General features: G+C 43.2%; 1 protein-coding gene and 1 non-coding gene across 4 annotated transcripts; one reads left to right on the plus strand and one right to left on the minus strand.

Annotated features, from left to right (window-relative positions):
• Positions 1-279: 279 nt before the first annotated feature.
• LOC135948054 (myocardin-related transcription factor A-like) lies at positions 280-20,927 on the plus strand. 3 transcript variants are annotated; one of them, XM_065497117.1, is made up of 16 exons: positions 280-461; positions 12,420-12,514; positions 12,643-12,781; positions 13,718-13,783; positions 14,065-14,196; positions 14,266-14,430; positions 14,607-15,184; positions 15,432-15,548; positions 15,603-15,873; positions 15,995-16,596; positions 17,006-17,559; positions 17,756-17,909; positions 17,967-18,045; positions 18,113-18,318; positions 18,382-18,498; positions 18,903-20,927. In XM_065497117.1, the coding sequence occupies exons 3-16, from the start codon at positions 12,667-12,669 to the stop codon at positions 19,311-19,313; spliced, it is 3,567 nt and encodes a 1,188-aa protein (XP_065353189.1). In that variant the 5' UTR covers positions 280-461; positions 12,420-12,514; positions 12,643-12,666; the 3' UTR covers positions 19,314-20,927. The 3 variants fall into 3 exon arrangements, with proteins under 3 accessions (XP_065353189.1, XP_065353190.1, XP_065353188.1); XM_065497118.1 differs by having other exon boundaries at positions 12,423-12,514; XM_065497116.1 differs by lacking the exon at positions 280-461 and adding an exon at positions 7,892-8,172 and having other exon boundaries at positions 12,423-12,514.
• On the minus strand, positions 11,732-11,804 carry TRNAT-CGU (transfer RNA threonine (anticodon CGU)). Its single transcript has one exon. It is a non-coding gene; the product is annotated as a tRNA-Thr (tRNA).
• Positions 20,928-21,136: the final 209 nt, after the last annotated feature.

The following is a 21,136-nucleotide window of genomic DNA, read 5'->3' on the forward strand; positions in this document are numbered from 1 at the left end:
TCAAATTATACATTTTTGGTTCCTAAAAACCTGTCAAAATCAGTATGAGTTGAATATATGAGCAAATAAGATAGAAATATGGGTCTGAACCTTTTTACAATCAAAATTTGAAGAGAAAAATAAATGAAATAATGGAATTGCGGGAATCGCGGAGTATTAAACGTATCTCTTTTCATATGATAGTGCCTCCCGCCCAAACCGGTATAATTTAGCACATATCGGTAGGCACGGGCGGAAGGCGTGTCGTGATTGGTGCTAGGCAGCGCCTGCTGGAAGCGAGCGCTGCGAGGGCGAGTGGCTGGCTGGCGAGTGACCGAGTGTAATGGCGGAGCTCACGTCTCTTGCCGCAAGTGCCGTGTGTTTTTTCTGCGTCGTTTCTTGCGCCCAGGCGCCGCAGCTGGCCGAATTCGGGCCGATGGCCCCGGCTGCCAACTTGTCCCGCGTCTGAAGCAGCCCAGCAGGTGAGTCGGCCTCCCTTTGTGCGCTTTTTCACCCGTGTTTTGCCTCCGCCCTCCCACCTTTCTTCCGTATTTACGCTCCATAGGCCTGTTCGCCTACTTCTTTTTCTTCGATTTTCCTCCCTTCGGCGGTCCAAACAGCCTCAACATCCGCGTCGGCCGCGAACTGGAACGTTCTGTTCGGCCGTCGGACGGGTCAAAAAGCGATGATTTGGCTTCGACGACAGAGAAATCGAGCGAGCCAGAGGCAGAAGGCGCATTCGTCCTTGGGCAGATCGTGGGCTGTTTTGCAAGTGGCGCAGGTAGCACGGCTCTCGGCAACACCTGCCAAATATTTGCCGATTTGCGCTGGTAGCGTCGGTCGAAACGCCGAAATGAGTCCAGGACAGGCCAACAGCATCCTTTGGTTGCACGATCCGACGCTGAAACGGCTCTTCCGTCTCCTGCCACTGCTCTAATTTGTAAACAATCGGATTGCATTTGGCGTCTTATCTCCGCCGACGGGAGCCACCGACGCACGGTGTCTGCAGAATTTCACCCCACTCCCACCCTTCGTGCCACGACCCCCAGAGATTATATGCTGCAAATCGACCGCGGTTTAATTCACATTTTGATGAATTACTCATCGCTGTCAGTGAGCTGATCTATTTCTGTTCGACTCGTCCAACTTGCAAAGCGTAATTATTGTCTGAAATTTGGTCTGCCACTATTGCAGCCCTATTTATTTGTGCCCAGCCGTCCTGGAAACCGTCTCTCGCACCCCTTGGCGGTGGTTTCCGGACGAGGGTTTATCGGCTGCAGCTCTCGATTGTTGCAACAATGACAGATGGTGCATTCACTTCACAACTTTACTGCTTGTTGGCTGTGGCCCCATCATTTACCTGTGATGTCAAGTTGCGTCTAGAGTAATTCGCGCCTCGCACACACGCTGCCGACGGCGCTAACGTCACTCCGCGCGATAATTTTTGCACTGTCTCTGTGCTAAAAGTGTTTTCCTCTCTGCACTCATTGTTAGTTTATCAGACCGTTGACAAGGACTGATAAATTTTGACAGTTTTTGCGAAAAACAAATAATGTCGAGCCTAATTTGGAATACATAATTATCTAATTTTGTTTAGGATTAATACATTTTTCCCAAATTGCCCATTTTGGTTGATGAAACAATTTCTTTATAAGCTTCATAATCAACTGATTTTTTAATATAATTAGATCAACCAAAGCCACCAAGATTAAAAATTAATTATAAATGGACCACGCGAGGATAAAAAGAATCAATCAAGTTTTGGCTGTTAATCCTTGTATTTCACACTTGATCGATGATAAATAGAATCTCTCAACCGCTATCTTTATTTGGAGATTTCTCACCTTTTTGAAAATAAAATTACTCAGAAGGTTTCAAAATTTCAAAAGAAGAATTTGAAATTAGGATGTCCTGCTGAACGATCAAGAAGTGTTTAAAGTTTTTTCATTATTTTGTTTTGAAATTAAAATCTAATTAGCACTTTAGTTGAAAAAGCATGTTTTTGTCTGAAAAATGTAATTTATTTGTCATGAATCATACAACATATATTTTGCCCAAAATATTGCTCTAATTTTCTATTTAACTATTAAGACTTTATTTGTAAGTTTTTCTGAAAGTGATAGGCTTTGGATAAATAAATTAAATATAATTATTTAAATTAACAAAAATTTCAAACTCTTCGAAAGTTAAATGGGGCTCTCAATTCGTCCTAACATCTGTATTTTTTTAACTAAATAAAACTAATGGACATCATTGTGTCTATCTGTTTAGCTTAGAAAATAATTGTAGCGCTTTTAAAATTAAGATTATCAGGTTGAAGGACACGCAGAGTAAGTGAGATGTTTTTTTTATTAAATAAACAAAAACAGGTTTCTTGACAAAAAATTTGTGATAAAAGCCCTTTCCCTGGAAAAATACCTGTGCTTACTCGTAGCACTAGTCTTATTTATAATACAGTTGGTCAAAATCCAATTGGAATCGGTGCTAGAAACTTAGCCTTCAGAAAAGCTAGTTGCGTTCGTGTTTTCTAGAATCAAGGTTACGTGGTTGATGGCAAAAATATTCGTCTAGGTTATTTTTCGCGTCTGCGGAAATTATCTTAAAAGATTTCTGATTTTTAAGTCTCTAATACTTATTGATCCATCTCACCAAAAACTATACGCTGGTCAACGCTGGAAATGCAACAAATTTTTTGAAAGATTATTCCTTTTCGTTAAAATCGATAATTTTATTTAAATGTGTTATGCCACACATCGCACTGAAACGCGGAATAAGGAACTTTTTACAAATTAATCGCTTATTTGAGTTATGAACAGACTTTCCGCATTTTATTTAACCTTGTGAGTTTGAATGTGAATGATCAGAACTATTTGAGCAACTTTAAGCGTGAAGCCCACACCTTGGAAGTTATTTGAGGCGTTGCTCTTTTTCTGCTGCGTCTCGCGAAGCCAAGCAACAATGAGTAAAAAGATTGTTGCAAGGAGGAAGAGCGATCGGCAGCGCCCAGGCGGCCGGAGCGCACACCTTGGAGTGGGACACGGACTATGCGGGCCGTGTGCGAGTGAGTGAGTGAGTTTGTGTGGTGCCCGCGGCCCAATTTGAAAGCGAGGCAAAGCAAAATGCGCGTACGTAATTATAACTCGCATGTGTGGCGCTCTTAACGAGACGAACGCAAACAAACGCCTCAAGCCGACTTTTTCTCTTTTTTCTCTCTCACTCTGCGCGGCGCGCGCTGTTTCTTTTTGGGCGCGAGCCCAAATGCTCTATATTTGGCACCAAATATTTGTGATTGCCGTCGCTTCCCCTTTTGCCTTTTCCCCCGCTCGCCTTGTACAAGCGGCCCGACAGAGAAAAAGACAGTGCAGCCGCCGATTCGGTCCAAAAGCCTGCTTTGCTTACCCGACTTTTTACAACTTCAAGTGTGACCAACGAATGGTGGCGAATACTTTTTTAAAAGCTATGCGAGAATGTCCTGGGCATAGAAGCAGAGCTGAATAATGTGTTTTTAACGTCTTTGTTTAGAAAGAATGAAGACGAAAATTTGTAGAGCCAAAGTTACGTTTCTATTTCGAAAAAAATCGTCTTTGCGCAAGTTGCTGATGCTGGGAGCCGCGACTAGATGTCGTTATCTTGATTAGGTGCTAATTTTGTATTGTATTCAGTGGAAGTCATCCTTTCATCGATTTCAAACGCAGTTTTAGCGTTCTGAAAGTTATGCTCTGCAAACTAACAACAATGTGCTAACCTGACAGAGCTGAAAAAATAAATAATTTCTAGACGTTAGAGAATTTATGGTGACCACAACCCACAGCAAATTGTGTCCAAACTGGTCTAACAGAATTACGAAACAATTATAATTACACAGCACCTGAATTGGATCCCCAATCATAATTAAAATGCCTGAAACACATTAATCAACGGTGGCGCCTCCCGTTGCTGCATTCCGCACCCACAAAACGTGGATTCAGCTATTTTGCACTCTAATTTTAGCATGAGCCGAAACAAAATCAATTAAGAAATGAATAAAATGCGTCCACGTTTTTTAATCCGGATTTTATGTGCTATTCGTAGAATTTTCTTTTATTGGGAGGCTCTTCTACCCATTCATAAAGGTGAACAACGCTAACTTTTTCTGCACTCCAACAAACGACTATTCTTCGGTGAGTCTGGCTTATTTCACAACTTGCTCCAGAGAGCGTCGTCCATCAATGAATCGGTATTTGGGCGAACGTGCGCGGCTCCCTGCCCCCTGCGCGATCAGAATGCCGCGGCAGCCAATGCAGAACGGAGGCGTTCGGGCTGTTTTTCAGCGAAACGTAAACAAGCGAACAACGGGCCAGCGGGCAAACCGCAGCCGAAACGAGAAGTCGTAACGCCGCATAAATTAATGCCACGTGGCCAAAAATAGCCACCGAATTTCAGCGAACTTGGAGGAGTGCGTAGGCGCTTTGCACCAGATCCACCGCCTTTCTTATTGTTGGGCCATCGCATTAACGACTCCACCTCGACCGCAGTTTTACTTGGCTCGCCGTACGGAAACACAATTTTGCCACTCCCCGTGTCTAGCCGCCGAATTTCGATGATTTTCAAAGTGCACTCTTGAGTCATCAGCTAGCTAACTAAACTTGTCAGCACAAGGAAATTTTATCCGAGCCATCTTTTCCGCGTGTGTGCTCTAGTTACTTGGGATTTTCCGTTACTTGCTATTTAATCTTACTTTGCTAGTGTCTATCAGAGAAATCCATTTAATTGCTAAAAAGGATGACTAGAGCTTCAATTTGTTCAAACACGACCATTAATTTTAATGGAGACGAAAAAATTTGCAATCGTATTGTCACATAAATATTGAAGCGGTCGTCAATTTAAACATAGAATATTAATTTTTACTCACATTACAAAAGTTTCTTTTGATCTGATATTTTAGGTGGCAAAAATGATAGTCATCAATGTACCCGCACTTTGAAAATAATTCAGGTACATCTTAGTGACGTACAAATCACAGCATAGGCGCAATGCCTTTCAGTCTCACAAGCTTCTAAAGCTATATTTAATCACAGCTACTTGTTATCACAGGTTTTGCGGGTACCAGACCATCAATGGAACAATGCATATTTCGCCCTCAAAAGCTGCAACAGCAGAGTGAAGACCACGTTTGAACCAAATCTTTCAACGTACTTCTTTAGTTTATGTCCAGCTCATCTCGGTCAAAACCTAGTGATATTTCCGACTTTCAATTTTTTACCGATTATAAAATAAAGTAAAATTCCCATTCTAGTTTAGGTTAATTAATACAACGAAGACAAAGCAATTTGCGAGTGAAGATAGCGATAGTAAAAATGCAACGTTGCGAGCACATGCGCTTAGACGATTGAATACTTGTCTTTTCACTCCTCTTGTCATTTCATAGAATTGTAAAGCATTCACTCGTGTTGGATGCGGAGGTGTAGAATAAGCTACGCCAACACAAGGCGAAACAAGTGGGGAGGCTAAATCAGCCAGTAAAAAATTAATAATGTTCGTGAGCAGAATTTTCATTCCTTTTCGAATGGGGTCACAAAAACACCTTTCCAAATAGTTTGCTACAGGCAACTTCAAATGAAAAGTCCCAGATTAATCTGTAGAAGAAATTGCCAAGATAAACAAATAATAATGATTTTTAGTGCCCCCGAGTGCTCGACTGTTCGTAATAAAAGTCTGGAAAAGTGTCAAGAAAACTTGTTTTCTCACACTGCAAGTGCAAAAAGTGTGCTATTTTTCTCTTTTTTGCCGGAATTCGCATTTAGTACTGTTTCTCAATCGTGTCGCTCGCGCCAAGCAACTATTTGCTTTGATTCTCTTTTCAAATCCTTTTTCACTTTCTCGATTCGCGCCGACAAACAGAATTAACGCTTAGTCACACGCGCGCACTCACTCTCTACCTGCAAGCAAACAAGTAGTGCCGTACGTGCAGGCAAGACAACAAATTTAAATCTTCTTTCTCGGGTGAGAGTATTTTGGTTTTGCGGCCAATAGGCGAACAACGCAAAAAGAAAATGACAAAGTGGGGGAGAGGCAAAGGGAGCGCGAAGCACACAAGCCGTCCGTCCGAGAGCGAGCGCTTTCGGCCTTTTTTCTGCTTCTTTTCGCCGTCCGGCCGCCTGCCTTTTGGCCCGACTTTTCGAAAATTGCGCAAGCAGTGCAGGCGAGCAACGCGCGTGAAAGTTGCCATGTGCTATGCGGCGTTGCGTAAGCTGCGTGCATTGCCTTCTCGCATGTATAACTGTACGCCGCCGTCGAGGCGGCTGCACCGACCATTCTATTTCTAATGCTCTCTGGCTGCGATTTGAGCGACTCAGCCGTCCGTCGCCTCCTTGTCATATTCGAGACAGAGAGCGACCGGTCCTTCCACGCGTGAATGAATGGGACATGAGACTGCCCTCCGAATCGATTCGCTTTGAGGTAGAGGTACCTGCCTATGCCCACTCTGTTCGCTAGATCAAGGCTTCCGTATGAGACATTTCGTGACGAATTTTTCAATGTAGCGAGCTTATATTGTAAACAATCAAAATAATCTGCCGTGTATTGCACGCATACATCAAAATATTTTTTTATTCATCAATTTCAACTATACTTTGCACTTTTCCAGCTGCAGTGTTAGTTAGTTTCTCAAAGGCCTGTTCAAAAGCAAAGAACTAGGTGAACACAAGTGGCTCTTTACTGAGCTTTACATGCTATTTTTAAACTGCATTCTTTTCAGCCCGTCGAATTGAACCTATTGTCAGATTATGCAAGAGTGCTGAGAGTTGAGAGACAATTTCAGCCTTTCAGATGAAAACCGACTGAATGCATCATGTTATATCATATTATTATTGTTGGAATTGCGACCGGTGTCTTGCTGCTCGTCCACAATTGGGTCTCAACAATCATGTCCGATTTAGACGGACCTGACGTGACAGTTTGCGTGAGAAACTCAAGAAGTCTAAATTATTGAAAACACTCGCCCGGTGCTCAGTAAAAAGTCCGACGTTGAGTCAGTAGCGCGCCAGAGAGCATGTCAACTTTGTGATAAATTTTACGTCACCAACAAAAACACGGCAGCGCGCGCCTTCGCGACGACCAAGCGGACTATCTAAAAATATTGAAGCGCGCCTTTGGTGTGCTTATGTCGCGCCGCTTAAGCCAGCCGATGTTGATTTATCGCACTTGTTACCAAATTTATTTCCGGACGCGCATTAAATTTTCAGCGGAAACTACAACGTGGCTTTTTCGAAGTGCAGAGCGAGTGAAACTTGGAATCGAATTTTTAAAGACTGGCATACTTGAACGAGTCCATTATTTTAAAATCATGGAGACAACGCATAAGATGGTGCCACAAGCTGTTCAGATTTCTGGATTTCTTGGGTTCTATACGTGTATTACATTCCATACGATTTAGTGACAGGTGACATCTGATTTAAGCTGAATTTTTAACTCTAAGAATTTTGCTCTTTCAGTTATTGCCCTACCAGTACAGACTCATTTTGCATAGTTTGAGTCAGCAATCAACAACCAACTCAAAATAGAGGCTCATGTTGGAAAATGCTACTAATTCTTCTTGACAGTCGTTGAATGGCTAAAGAGTGGACATAGTGGTTTTCGCCCACTAAATGAAAAGCAAATGAGATCGGACGGCGAAAAGACGGACGCATAGGCCAAAGTGCGGGCGGAGGAGTGTGTTCACGGCGCTTTGCTTTCGGCGAGGCCGCTAGCTGGCTCGTTCTTTAGCCGGCCGGCCAGCCAGCCAGCCAGCCAGCCAGAGGCAAGAATTCTGGCTCTGCGCGGCGTGCGTGTGTGTGTTGGGGCAGCGGCGGCGTGACGCGGAGGAGAAGGAGTGGGTCGGTCGGGCAGGCGTCCAAAATACTTCGGCAGATGGCCACCCCTCCGTCGGACGGGCGCCCTCGGAGGCAGTCGAGTGCGGCCAGAGGTGCGGCCCGAGTCGTGCTGTGCTGAGGCCAGGCGGGCGGACGATGGCCGCGAGCGGGTGGTGACCCGCGCGCAAGATGCCGGTCAGCACGGCAGCCGCCGCCTCCGACGCTGCCGTTCTCAGGCCGATAATTCACCCTACGACGCCGCCTGTCTCCGCCGCCCCCATCCTCCTGCAGCAGTCACCGTCGTCTGACCCCGGCAGCCCCGAGTCGGCCTCCGCCTCGCAGGCCGACTGTCCCCACTGCCAAGGTGCGTGCTGTGTTTGCGTGTGTGTGCCTGCCTGCAGACGACAACACACACCCCCGTCCCGTCCCGTCGCACTTTCCGCATTATTCCTCGCTTGCTCACCACGTTTACACTGAGCACCAGCTGGAAATCGTCAGCTGAGTGCAGGTAGGGAGAGCAAGGGTGGCCTTTGCTGCTGCTTCCAAGGTGCCGACAATGACGCACCGCACGACATTGAGCTATTTTTCGTTTCGGTGGATGAAAAATCGCGTAAACCGTTTGATACTTGGCCAAATTAACTAGATTTTTTCTTTATTACGTCCTTTTTATAAACAAGTCGTTTATTTCGATCTTCTCAAGTAATTAATGTTTAGTTTTAGCTAGTCTGAAGTTGGCATGTTTGTCGTGAACGTTTGTCGACAGCTGCTTGGCCAAAATTGGATCTCAAACTACAAAACCTTATTTTCAATTTAATGAATTAATTAAAATGCGTAATTAAATGCTGTTTTGCAAAGTTCTTAAAATACGAGGAAATCTTTATAGACGAAGTGCGAAAACCAAGCAAATCATTTTAACTTTCATCAAAGACGTGCAACTGTTTGAAAAAAATGTATACAATGAGAGTAAATAAGGAGTCGCATTCTTGAATACATCCATATCAACCATTGAGTTGCAGCTGCAACGATTGAAAATTATATTTTGCAATTGCGTTATATGGTTTATCATACGTTTATTTAGTTTTGTTAAAGTCTCTTCGTCTAATATTGTATCTAGGTATGACTCCTATTCCTTTTTGCAGGAAAAAATAAAACAAATGATGATATTATCTAGAACATAATCATTCTGCAAAAAAAACCTTACCACCTGCGAGTTTCGCGGAAGGCCGCAGCGACCTTATTCGCTTTCCTGTGTGCGCATTTCTCACATGAATCGCTCTGTTTTGCGTTCGTTTGCGTGTGCTTTTCATGTTGAAAAAGACTGGTTCATTGCGAACAAAACAAAAAAGCAAACGACCCACATAATTGTTGAAAATAGCCAGCGCTGTTTCCTTCCGCCCGCCTAACGTTCGACGTTGGTCCAGAAAAAGAAAACAAACTGACGAGTTTTCAGTCTCCACAACGCGGAGAGTGAGTAAACCCCGTCTTCTGCCTTCGCCTTGAAACCGTGATCCAGAGACAGTACATTAAAGAAAGGACTAATTTGATTCGATAGTTGGCACTGCTTTCTACTGAGCTCAGATTAAATTATTCGAGAGAAGCTAGATTGTCGAATTATTAAATTCATTTACAAACTCTAGTTTAAATAACAAATGAGTTACTCCCAAGAATTTCCATTTATTGCTCGGAATATAATAATGCCCTTTTCATTCAGAATTGAAATAATATCGTGGAATAATCAAAAATAATTTGGAAAGCCGTGGTATTGGTAACAGATCGGTCTAAAAAGTTTCATTAGTTTTTCCACCTTTGAATTTTTCCCACCTTACCCAGCCTCCTGTGCTGGCTATTGCACGTTGCAATGGCAACGGAAACATTACCAAATTGTTTGCGTTCTTCTATTCTAGTAAAAATACCTCAAATTTGAGTAAGGATATGTCAGTTAAAAATTGAACGTTATCAGCAAATTTTTATGAAACTCACGCCATGGGATATTTTATCAAGTTCTTGACTTTTCTGCATTAGGGGGCTCTTTTCGGGTTAAAATAAATTATCGAGCTTTTTATGTATAGTTTCGTCATTGTAAAATGAAAGCTAATCTCTAAAATAAATCTCTGGATGCAGATCAATACTTCAATTTAAGTTCGTGCAATCGTTCCCTATTCGCTGAAGACACTGAATAAGGTAGGTGGTCGAATATATTTTTGACTGGACGGCCAAAATTAGAAGACGCACTCCAATGCAATATTACAGTAATGTAAGCCACATCGAAGCCTTAACAGATGTAAAAAAAACACTGAAAACTAACCTACTATGTTAAATGACTGAATAGTCATTAGAAGTTGCTTTAGAAGTTAAAAAAGAGAAGCAACTGTAAAACTTGAAAATATTGCTCGTTAACTCAGTTTCTTTCAATTAAAGCAAACTTAAAAACTAAAGTTATTGATGTGCGCCTTAGAAAGCGATGGAAACTGTGCCGCTTAGCATATCATTGAAGCGGGAAGCGTACTATTCCAGGGAGATATATTCTACGTCTTTTTTGTTCCGTGTCCGTTTTCCAACACATTAATTCAAGTCACGTCGATGTTTCATTTATTAAGTTGTCATGGGTTGATAATCTACCGTTCCCACAAGGTAATTAAACTTAGGCAACGGATTATTGGAAAATTTCTTCAATCTTTTTAAAGGTCTGGAACGAGTAAAACACTACAAAATTAGTTTATTAATAGATTGCAGAACGGAGTAAATTCTAACTTAAAAACCACAGAGTAAAATGATCTTCATCTATCTATCGGCTAGTTAAAGATAAAATTTACCGGCGAACATAATCACCATCTTCCGATTTTTAATGCTTGAATAAAATTAGATGGGTGGGGCAGAGACACGTCTCATTTTCACGGCTTAAATCCGAAACATCATCATCATTTATGCTTGCTTGACTTGCTTTGATTCACTATCCACTTTGGTGCCGAATCGGCAAACAGTGAATAAATAATCGCCGAAACAGGCGCAGCTAATTCTAGCTCGGAGCAGACTAAGCCTCCCACGCTAATTACAACGCTGGTGTCTGCATTACGCAACGCCTCGCCGACATCGCGCAGAAATGATCTTTGCGAATGCAAACAACACAACCAACGTACGACTCTTTGGCTAGTTTTGTGGTTTCAATGTCTAAAATTATAATAGGCGCCGTTTTTAAGCGACGCCTTCGCCATCGGGAAACAACAGTCTCGTTTAAAAAAACTCAGTATGTTAGTTTGTTACTCTCTAGACTTTCGTGCGTCATTGAACAGTGGGAAAGTAAATCAATTTAAATTTCTATTTTAAAATCGAGTCGTTTAATTAGCTATTGGAAATTCGACTTGAGTTAGTCTAACTTTTTCAAATGTTTTAAAAAATCCTAGGGCTTTCACTCCCAAATCTCGTTGAGTTTGAAATCGGTTTTAAATCTTAGTTGCGTTTTTCAAAAATATTCTTCGGCAATGGAAACCAACTTTTGAATATCATCTTGAAATTGCGGAGAGATGATCTCCTCCCGCGCCCGAAAATGACATCCATTGGCACAAAAAGCAGTAGGGAGTCTATTCTTTGTGTTTGTCACTGGTCACGTGACGTTCTGGTTTCCAGCGGCCGAAGCCATGCACACCTGTCGTCGCCGCTAACTCTCGAGCCACAAATACTCATCTGCGGGCACGCAAGATGCTCGCTCTCCCTCGCATTACACATTATAAACCCTCTCGCTTGGGCGCTATCCACTAGTGATTTTTGACGCGGATTTGTCCGGAAGCAGCAGCACCCAACAACGCCGCTTGATCAAATAATGTTGAAATTCGGTGTAGAATACCGAAAAACGGTCAAAAATGAAATTCGTGCGTTTTACAACGTGGTCAATTGAAGTTATAAGGAAATACGCTCGACAAAAACAATGCCTCTTGTGAGAATCGAACTCACGACCCCTGGTTTACGAGACCAGTGCTCTAACCTCTGAGCTAAAGAGGCTTGGCGTCGGAGGCGGGTGTCCGTGTTGTACATAACGAGAGAATCGCGGCGCTTGTAGCGACTTCCACTCGCGGTGCTAGCGTCGCCACCATGCGTCGAACGGCAGAACACGAACCACGAATACACAGCAGAGCTCTCGAAGGGGAGGTGAAGCAGCAGTGACTCACTCGGCGCACGGTGCGCGCTGTCCGCCCACGAGTCTGATTCCCTCTCGAGCCCTATTTTTGATAGAAACGTCTGGTCAGACAAACTAATTAACCGTCCTCACCCTCAATTCTCCGCTTGAATAAAATAAAAGTGCGTTAAAAGGAGATAACTTACAGTTCTGATAATTTACTTGAGATGTATACAACGACACCCTAATTAAAACTTCAAAATGCAAATGAATATTATCCAACCTGAGCTAATTCAGTTTGTGGTCATCTTTTTATGTTCCTTCATGGTAATGGAAATAATCACACGGATGTTTTACCATCTAGATACTGCGTGTTCAGCAGTGTAGTGTGACAGTTATCTGTTCATTCGGTTAAATACAAATATTTACTTTTAATTTGCACTGTGATGCCACAATCAAAACAGAAAAAGTAATCTAATCAGCAACTTGGTTTGTTGCAGCAGAATACGGAGGTGCCGGGCCTGTGTATTGGCGTATCCAGCTGGACAAAGATCTCCTAGAGACCATACTCTCGATCTACCCTGAGTGGTTCAAGGTTGCACTGCTATTTCTATTGTTTGTGTTTACACATCCCAAATTAGTCTGAGCGAGGCCGCCTCAGAGCGGCGCACCTTCGCCTCTTGCAAGCACTTTTTTTTAATTTTAACTTTGTCTCTTTCACAGGAGTGCAATTTGGACTTGTTGAAGATGGCTGAGAGCGGCCAGGCTAGCGAAGCGGATTCGGAAGGGACACCAAAGTCACCTCCGAAAGCCGAAGTCGACGAGTCGCCGCTGCAGAAGTGCATGGATAAAAATAAAGAATGTAAGTGGCTAATCTGATAATGATAATCATAAATCGTCGTTCAATTATATTCAAATCAGAGGAAAAGCGGTAGTCTAGTAAAGGACTAATTTTTTTTATTGTGGGCGCTTCTCGCGATCCCACACATTAATAAGATTAAAAGAGGAAAATCAGAGCTTGTTTCTTAACGACAACAGAGTGTTTTGAGTTATAAAAAGTAAGAAAAAAAGAATTTGCTACTTTTCAGGTAAAAACGTCGAGCAAGCTCATTAAATATAAAAATATTTGTCAAAAATAAGGTTTCTCACTTAAAACGGAACAATTAATATATTTATCAATCCAAACAAGTTTTCCTGTGTTCGCAATAGCCGCCTAAAATTCTATTCGTGAACCATGTATTACAGTTTTGTAATAATCGGAGAAACAGGAGATTTAGACAAGGACGCACGCGATGAAAAGATAAAGGGTTTAAAGCCCGCTGCATTGAGCGTTGCTCGCGGTCAGTTCGTTCAGCCAGCCAGCCGCGATTAACCTTTGCGTCGGGGCTTACGTTCGCTCGCGTCTGATATCTAGAGGAAAGAAAGGAAGAAGAAAACGGCAGCGCCGGGCGGAACAACAAACGTGAATTCGAGTTCTCGCGACACCTTGCGCGCACTCATTAGTATGTGGCTGGGACACTACTTGTCGGTGCAGCGCGCAGTTTGTGTATTTATTAGCGTGATCAATGACCCTGTAGTGGCAATGCTCAGGCTAAACTTCCTCTCGGTAATTTCCTCGCGGATCCCAAGACGTGCGACTGCACCCACCCACTGGCGATCGTCGCCCCAGGTGCCGAGTGCCATCCGTATTTTGTTTTTTTCTTCCACTCACTTGTCCGCCAGCGGTGGCCAGCGATGGTCAAATTCACAAATTACTTTTACGATCCAATAAGTCAATGTTGCCGAAACGATGTTTCAGCTCTCAAAGTGAAGCTGATGCTTCGCAGACCAATCAACCAACTTGTGGCCCAAGGAATAATGCCGCGTGAGTACACTTTTTGTTTTTGACAGCCATCCGGATTACTCGCAACCAGAGGTTCACATTTCTTTGAAAAAAAAAAAATACTTATTGCAATTTTCTTTCAAAAAACCTTCATTTCTTTTTCTATTCTAAACTAACCCAGTTAAATTTTGAAAAAAAATAACCATTTTCAAATAGAAAATATATTTCTAGTCTTTTCCTTTATGGCAGATGGGCATCAGACCTCAAAAAAATTTTAAACTCTATTTTATTAATGAAAAAATCTACTTCATTTGGATGCGCAGCGTTGAAGACTCCTCCAGCATTCCACGAGGTACGCCAAAAATTGGAGCGCGCCAAGACTGGCGATATGCTAAAAGCAAAAATCCAACAAAGGCCAGATCGGCAAGAACTAGTCCGGCAGCACATCCTCGAAGGTAAGCAAAGTTCTTTCAGCACTCGTCTTTTGCGACAGGAATGGCATTCATATCGTTCTCTCTGTGCAGATGTAGGGCATGTGGACCCATCGCTGGCTGAGAGGCAGCGCATGCTGAAGAAGGCGCGTCTGCAAGACTCGTTGAATGACCAGCTGTCGCACCGACCTGGCCCGCTTGAGCTCATCCAGAAGAATATCCTGCACACGGATGAAACCATTGAGAGGGCCGTCAAAGGTAGGCATTTTTCTTTTTTTTGCGGATTTCAACAGAACAAAAAATTTTGCACATGTTTCGTTGATCAACTTTATTTAAATTTTTTATTTTGTTTAATACTGATTTATTTAGGATTTTCAGTTTCTCGAATTGATCTATAAGTATATACAAATCATGGAAATTCATCCATTTTACAGAGGGCCAGATTGCATTCCGCGCGACGTGCGAGGGCCAGCTGACGAAGCCGCAGCACCCGAATCGCTACATCACCCTTGAGGAAGACTCAAGCTCAGAGGGTGGACAGTCTCCTCCGCAGTCGGCACCGCCATCAGTACCGCCAGCAGCCCTACCTTCAGCGCCGCCACCGCTGAAGCCCGCGGCACCGACACTGCTATTGTCAGCGGGAATGTGCTTTGAGCCGGCAGGATGCAAGTCTGTTGTGATGCCCGTGTCGGTGGTGCAGTGTCCGGAGGCGGCGGCCAGCCCCAGTCTGACCACCTCACTGTCCTCGCTCAGTCCCATCAGCTCTGTGGCGTCGCCCAAAAGCGCGTCACCGTCGCCGGCGCTGGTCGCGACGCCTGCCGTAATCACAGTGGCGCCGCTCTCGGTGGCCTCGATCTCAGCGCCGCCGTCGCTCACGGCGCCTACCACGGCCGCGCTTATGGCGGCACAGCGACCCTCCTCCAAGGCTGAAAAGGAGCTTCAGAAAAATCGCAAGAAGTCCAAGACCAAGACGCAGCCCAAAGCGCGGACCATCAAGTTTCATGAATACAAAGTAAGTTTGGGATGAATTTCAACCAGCAGAAAGTAATGTTTGGTTTCCTTGATTATTAGTTGGAAAAATTGGAAGATGTCACGTTTAATTGCTAATGCTCGAAGTACTGTTAATACTGTTCAAAAAGCACTAATAAAAATAATTTTTTAGCTTTGTTTTTAAATATTTTGCTGAAGTCAAAACCATAGACACTAAAAAGAGCACTGTGATGTGATTTTACTAAATGCCTTTATACGCTGCATTCCAGGGTCCACCAAACGCTCAAAAATCGCTCAACAGTCCAACTCCGGTTGAGACGTCGTACGAGCTCCTCTTGCAGCAGCAGCAATTGTTCCTCCAATGGCAGTTGGAGTGGCAACACAAGGTGAATTTCTAACCAGAGTTTCAAATCCTGTCAATGTTTAATTCTGTTGTACAGTTTCCGCAATTAATCCTGCCCGCGTCCAAGAAAAAGCCCAGCTTAAGTGGGGCTGAGACCAAGTTCTCCAACCTGATCGCCGTATCGACGTCTGCGTTGCCGCAAATCCAGCCGGCGACGCATAGCCCAATCGCCTCGCCGTCGCAGCAGCAATCGTCCTCCAACAGCATGAGCAACATCCTTCCCTCGCCCGCACCGCCCACCACGCCCACCTTGCCCCCGGCCACCCCTGAAAGCATCAGAGCCGTTTCGAAACTAGAAGATATGAAAGGTACTCATTTAGAATGGATATTATTACTTAAAATTGGCCTGAAAAATTGATATCTATATTTATATCGTTTTTAAAAAGTAAACGTTTGCTTTGATTTGTAATTTTATGTTATTTTCAACAGTAAATGACCTCAAGGCTGAACTCAAGAGGAGGAATTTGCCTGTGTCAGGCTCGAAACCACAACTGATCGACCGGCTGAGGCCATACAGTGACCAAATTATGTTCCAATCAGACAAGCAACCAGCCACCCCAGGTTCTGTGTCTTCCACTTGCGGCATTTCCAACCCCAAGTCGTGCGGAACCCTTGCTCTTGGAGATGAGTCCTTGTCGGATCTTTCCTCGATGGACACCCCTTGCTCACCGGCCACCGAGACGCCCTTGTTGGGTCTTGAGGCAAGCAGCCCTGACAACGCGAGTAGAAGCCCCACTTCGCCACACCCTTCGTCGCCACTGTCCTTGATCGGCGGACCTGTGTCCAACGCGCCCTCCACCCTGCTTTCACCGGCCACCAACATGGATGTGGACAACGACCTTGAGATGGCCTCAATGGACACTACCGACGCTCCATCCTCGCCACTGTCCAACCCTGTTTCACCCGCGTCTCCTTTTGCAGCGGTGCTGTCAAAGACGGTCAGTGAGGAGATCATTAACCAGCAGCAACGCAAGATAGAGCAGCTCCAACGCGAGCTGCAAAAGTCTCAGCAGCATAACCAGCAACACAAGGTGAGGGTGAGACCACTCTGCAGAATACCTTTTGTTAAAAACAGTTATGTGATGTGGGAAAACGCACTAGTTATTTTTCCAGCTCAATAATGCGAGTTTTTATTATTTTGCTTATTCTATAAAAATGCATTATTCTAAATAACAGAACAAAAAATAAAATTTTCAACCAAATTCAATGACACCATAACAACTCTTCATTTGAGCAGCAAAATTTGTGCAGAAAATTCATTTTCTTGGTCATCTAACCAATATTATATCATTAACTCAGCTATTTCATGTAAATTTGCAAAGTTGACACAACCTCACTGAAAAATACTTTTTTGCAATTCAGTGGGAGTTAAAAGAAAAATAGGGGATCTTATCGCTGATCCCAGTTTTACAAGCTCCTAAGTTATTTCTCTGTTTGCAGTCCAAGGAGCAGGACAACTCATCGACCAAAAACCAACTTCAGCAGCACCTGCAGCAGAAGCAGCAACAAAAGCAGCTGCAGCAGCAGATGCACAAGTTGCAGCAATTGCAGACGCTGCGGCAGCAGCAGCTGCAGCAGCTGCAGCAGGACAACGTTGCCGCCACAACCACGGTCCATCAGCAGCAACAGCCGATCCTGCCGCAGGCCCTGGCCTCCAGCGGTCACCTGCAGCAGCAACAGCAGCAGCAGCTCAACGTCAAGGCCAGTCTGGCCGCTTTTCTTCTGCAGCAGGCGCAGCAGATCTCGGTTGGGCAGCCGCAGCACCCCTTCGTGCTCAGTATCACCACCACAGCCCCCACCGCCACCCCCGCGTCCACCCCTGTTGTCAACAATAATAACGTTGTCATCAACAACAATAACAACAACCTGGTGAACAACCGCGAACAGAGCGAGCAAGAGCAGAAGCAGCACAAGATCAATCAAATCAACTTGCTGCAGAAACAACGCTCCAATTCTGTTGCTGCTCAGCCCCAATCTCCGCAACAACAACAGAGGTTGGTTTTCCCTTTTTAGTCCATAAAAATTATACTTCAATCCTTCCAATAATTTAAATAGGAGATCAATTTTTCTATTCATGAAGATCCTTCACAAATTGTTTACGCACCTCAAAAAATTTGCTTATTTAAAGTTGTAACTTCTTAAAACGATAGCCAAGAATCTTTTATTTATTATAATTGTAATTAATTTTAGATCAGCTTCAATATCCAGTTTCCGGGGCTCATTTGACCTGCAGCAGTCGCCTGCACCTTTGATAGAAGTGGCTCCTCCTAAGGTAGACAGCAAGTCGCCACCTCCACCAATTTACGAAGAGGCGGCAAAGCTACTTAAAGTGCACATCAAACAGGTACTTCTGCTTTGCACTTTACTTGGACCAAGAAATGACAACGAATTTTAATTTCAGGAGGCGAACGCATCAAAACAGAAACATATAAAGAGTCAAATCGTAGATGACGTGCTAGAAATACTTATTAAAAATGGAGGCAAGTGCATCTTCTGCAAATAGATAGAGATCTTTTTTCTGACGGAAGTTTATTCTCATATCCATAGAATTGCCTCCAAGTGCTGCTCAAGTGCCTGTGACACCGACCACGCCGGGCAACTTTGCGAACCATGAGCTGGCTTTCAAAGCTGGTGGTGTGCAAGAGACCAAGCCGCCCCCGACGCCGCCCCCGCTGCCGGCAGCCTCACTCCAAGACTCTTTCACCCTCAATCTGCAGTCCATGATCAGTGATTTAAATGTTCCGGACGCAAAGGTCAGTTTCCCGTCACAAAGTTGAAAGGAATGAGGTTGATTTACTTACATTTTTATATTCTAGACGTTGGAGAAAAGTGATAACACATTTGTGATGAGCCACCTCGACTTAATTTTGGGCCAAACTGGGAACAACCCCCAGCCTATGAGTTTACCCTGCAACAACTTTAATCAAAATCAGGTATGATTTTAGTAAAACTTTTTTGTTCCTTATATTTTAACTTCTTTGATGGTAAATTTGTCCAAAATTAGAGAGTTAAAAAATTCAATTGTAAATTTTGTCACCAAGTACATGAAAAAAAAATGAAAAATAATTTCAAGTCTAAATAATATTAAATGTAATTTAACCCTTACAAGAACGTAAATTAATTCAGGGATTTTGTAAGATATGATAAATTTGCTATGGAATTGGATATAAATTTGATTTTGCTGCAAGAAATTCGTGAAGCACTGAATCATTGTGGTATAATATGTATTTGAAAGAATGACTGAAAAAATCCTTTAAATCAAAACACTGCTCAATTATTTTCTAAATTAAACTAATATACCTTGATATCATCTTTACTTTAAATCATCATGTTTCAGGTGCCTATGGTGCTGGCGACAAATCCGACAGTGGATCTAGGTTTGGACCTTGAGTCGATGGACTTTGGCCAGCTGGAGCCGATCAAGCTTGAAGGTGCTGACCTGGTAGACAAGTCTATTGAAGAGCCGATGGAGGGGCTTGTGTCGGGTGGCGACTTGCCCATGGAGCTAGACATGTCCGAATGGCTCGAATCGATGCTGCCGAGCACAAGTCAGCCGGCGCCAGTGTCATCGCGGGGTCACCTTGGCACCCATATGCCAGCGGCCCCCACAGACATGGACACGTACGACCCCCTGCTGAGCAACAGCCAGGACGTGTTTGACCTGTTCAACTTTGAGGACGCCGACCTCAAGATGTCCTCGGTGGACATGAACAACCTCATCTGGGACAAGGCGGACTACGCCGCCTAAGTGAATCGGTGGATGACTCTTACGTTTCAACTGGAGACCAACTTTTGCCATAGTTGAATCATTCATATGTGATCAAACAATGTGGCTTCGATCTCTGCGGTTTCGAGCTGCTGAATGTTAACTGCGTGCTGGAAATGGTGGGCCGAAATCTCAACTTCTCGATTGTTAGCAAGGAACCTTCTACGCCTTTTCAAACATTTCATTCAAAATATATCAGAAATGTTTTAATTTAGATTTGGTTAGTGAACTGTGGAGGAAATACTTAGCATTAAGGAAAAGAAAATTAATTCTGAAATATTCAGAAATAGGGTTCCGCGCTCTCTTGTCTGTCCATTGTCGATTTAATAATTCAGGGGGTTGCTGAGAATTTGAAAAAGCGAAGCATTCCGAACAAAAAGCTTGAAGCTCTTTTGGACCACGAGTCAAAATTGATGGGGTCGTATCCAATTCGTCAAGCCCACCACTTAACACGCAGGACTTTCAGCTGGCTGGAGAGCAGGCAGTTTTTGACAGTGCACGAACTCGCGAGCAGTGAGACTTGAAATTATATTATCGAGTGCGCGTGAAAGAAGCAAGAGCTTTGCTGCTGCTGATGTGGTGATGAATGGTAATGGGACGTTGCGCACCCTTGCAAGACTTATTAAAAGAAAATGCCACCACGTGGTGCTAGAAAATCGCGTTTGTGTGCCTTATTTGGAAAGAAAATGTTTACATCGAGTTCTCTCACACATTTTTTACCGTTTCCTTTGGTTGTACGCTAATTTGCGTGATTTTAACGAATTAATTTACAAGAACGCGGGCAAGAAATTTGCATAACCCCGGCTCAACGCAAGAAAGCAACATGTGTGCAGATTGCGCTAGTACTTTTTTCAAATAAAACGAACTTTTCTGCTGCAAATCTGAGACGTTTGCAACACAATCTTGGTGCCAATCACACGGGAGATTAAGTTACATCCCTCCGCTGATCACTCCTCATTATTTGCCAATTTTTGCTACACTAATGAACGACTACTAATTACTAAAAGTAAACAAATCTTGCTGTGCATCGTGATAAAACAAAATAAGAAATTTATGTAAAAACCATTCCCGTAGCTAACAATTGTTAATTTTTATCGCGGATATTTTATTTATGAAAGCGAAAGAGAGAGAGCACGCGCGTTTTTAAAACTCACAACACAACACATGGTACTGCACACGCGGCCACAAAGTAGGAAACAGGCAGGGGCCAGTGTTTACTTGACTGACACACGCATACACTTGCAAAAGTAATTTTATTAAAAGTAGTTTTCCTCCCTCGCCTCTCAGTCGTGCTTGGTCTAATTTGAGAGTGTGAGAGAAAATCGCGCGAGAGCAAAATATATAGGAATCACGCGATTTTTCCACTCAATTAAATCGTTCTAGTGTTTTTTGATATTACCAAATAAGTTTTCAGCATTTCAAAAGATGAAAATTGTTCTTGAAACGTGTTTCCGACTTATGTTGTGTCTTCCTAGAGATGAACGATTGATCTGTGCTTTAAACGAAAATGTTGATTTCTTGTCTTAATACTTTCGCTTTGTTATTAATTTAGCGTTGATCAAAAAGTAACAAATAAACATTCTTCTTTTATCCAAATCTGGCGTTTTCTCTCTTAAAATCTAAAAACCCTCTATGCAAATATCATAAACATCTGGCAATTATCTTAGCTGTGAATTTATTAAATATCTTTGTCTGAACTTCATTAAATTTGTGGACATTATGTTGAAGGAAGGTAACAGGGAGTATTAATCGTGTTTGTTCTATTGAACCTTACATATTTCAGTTTTCTTGTTATTAATATTATT

This window comes from Cloeon dipterum, chromosome 1 (genome assembly GCF_949628265.1).
Source record: "Cloeon dipterum chromosome 1, ieCloDipt1.1, whole genome shotgun sequence".
Classification (NCBI taxonomy): domain Eukaryota; kingdom Metazoa; phylum Arthropoda; class Insecta; order Ephemeroptera; family Baetidae; genus Cloeon; species Cloeon dipterum.

Bases quoted from the DNA above. Each gene is read 5' to 3' on its own strand.
- LOC135948054 (XM_065497116.1), top strand. From the start codon at position 7,998: ATGCCGGTCAGCACGGCAGCCGCCGCCTCCGACGCTGCCGTTCTCAGG. The intron at 14,197-14,265 runs GTAAGCAAAGTT...CTCTCTGTGCAG, and splicing joins CCGGCAGCACATCCTCGAAG to ATGTAGGGCATGTGGACCCA. The intron at 14,431-14,606 runs GTAGGCATTTTT...TCCATTTTACAG, and splicing joins CATTGAGAGGGCCGTCAAAG to AGGGCCAGATTGCATTCCGC.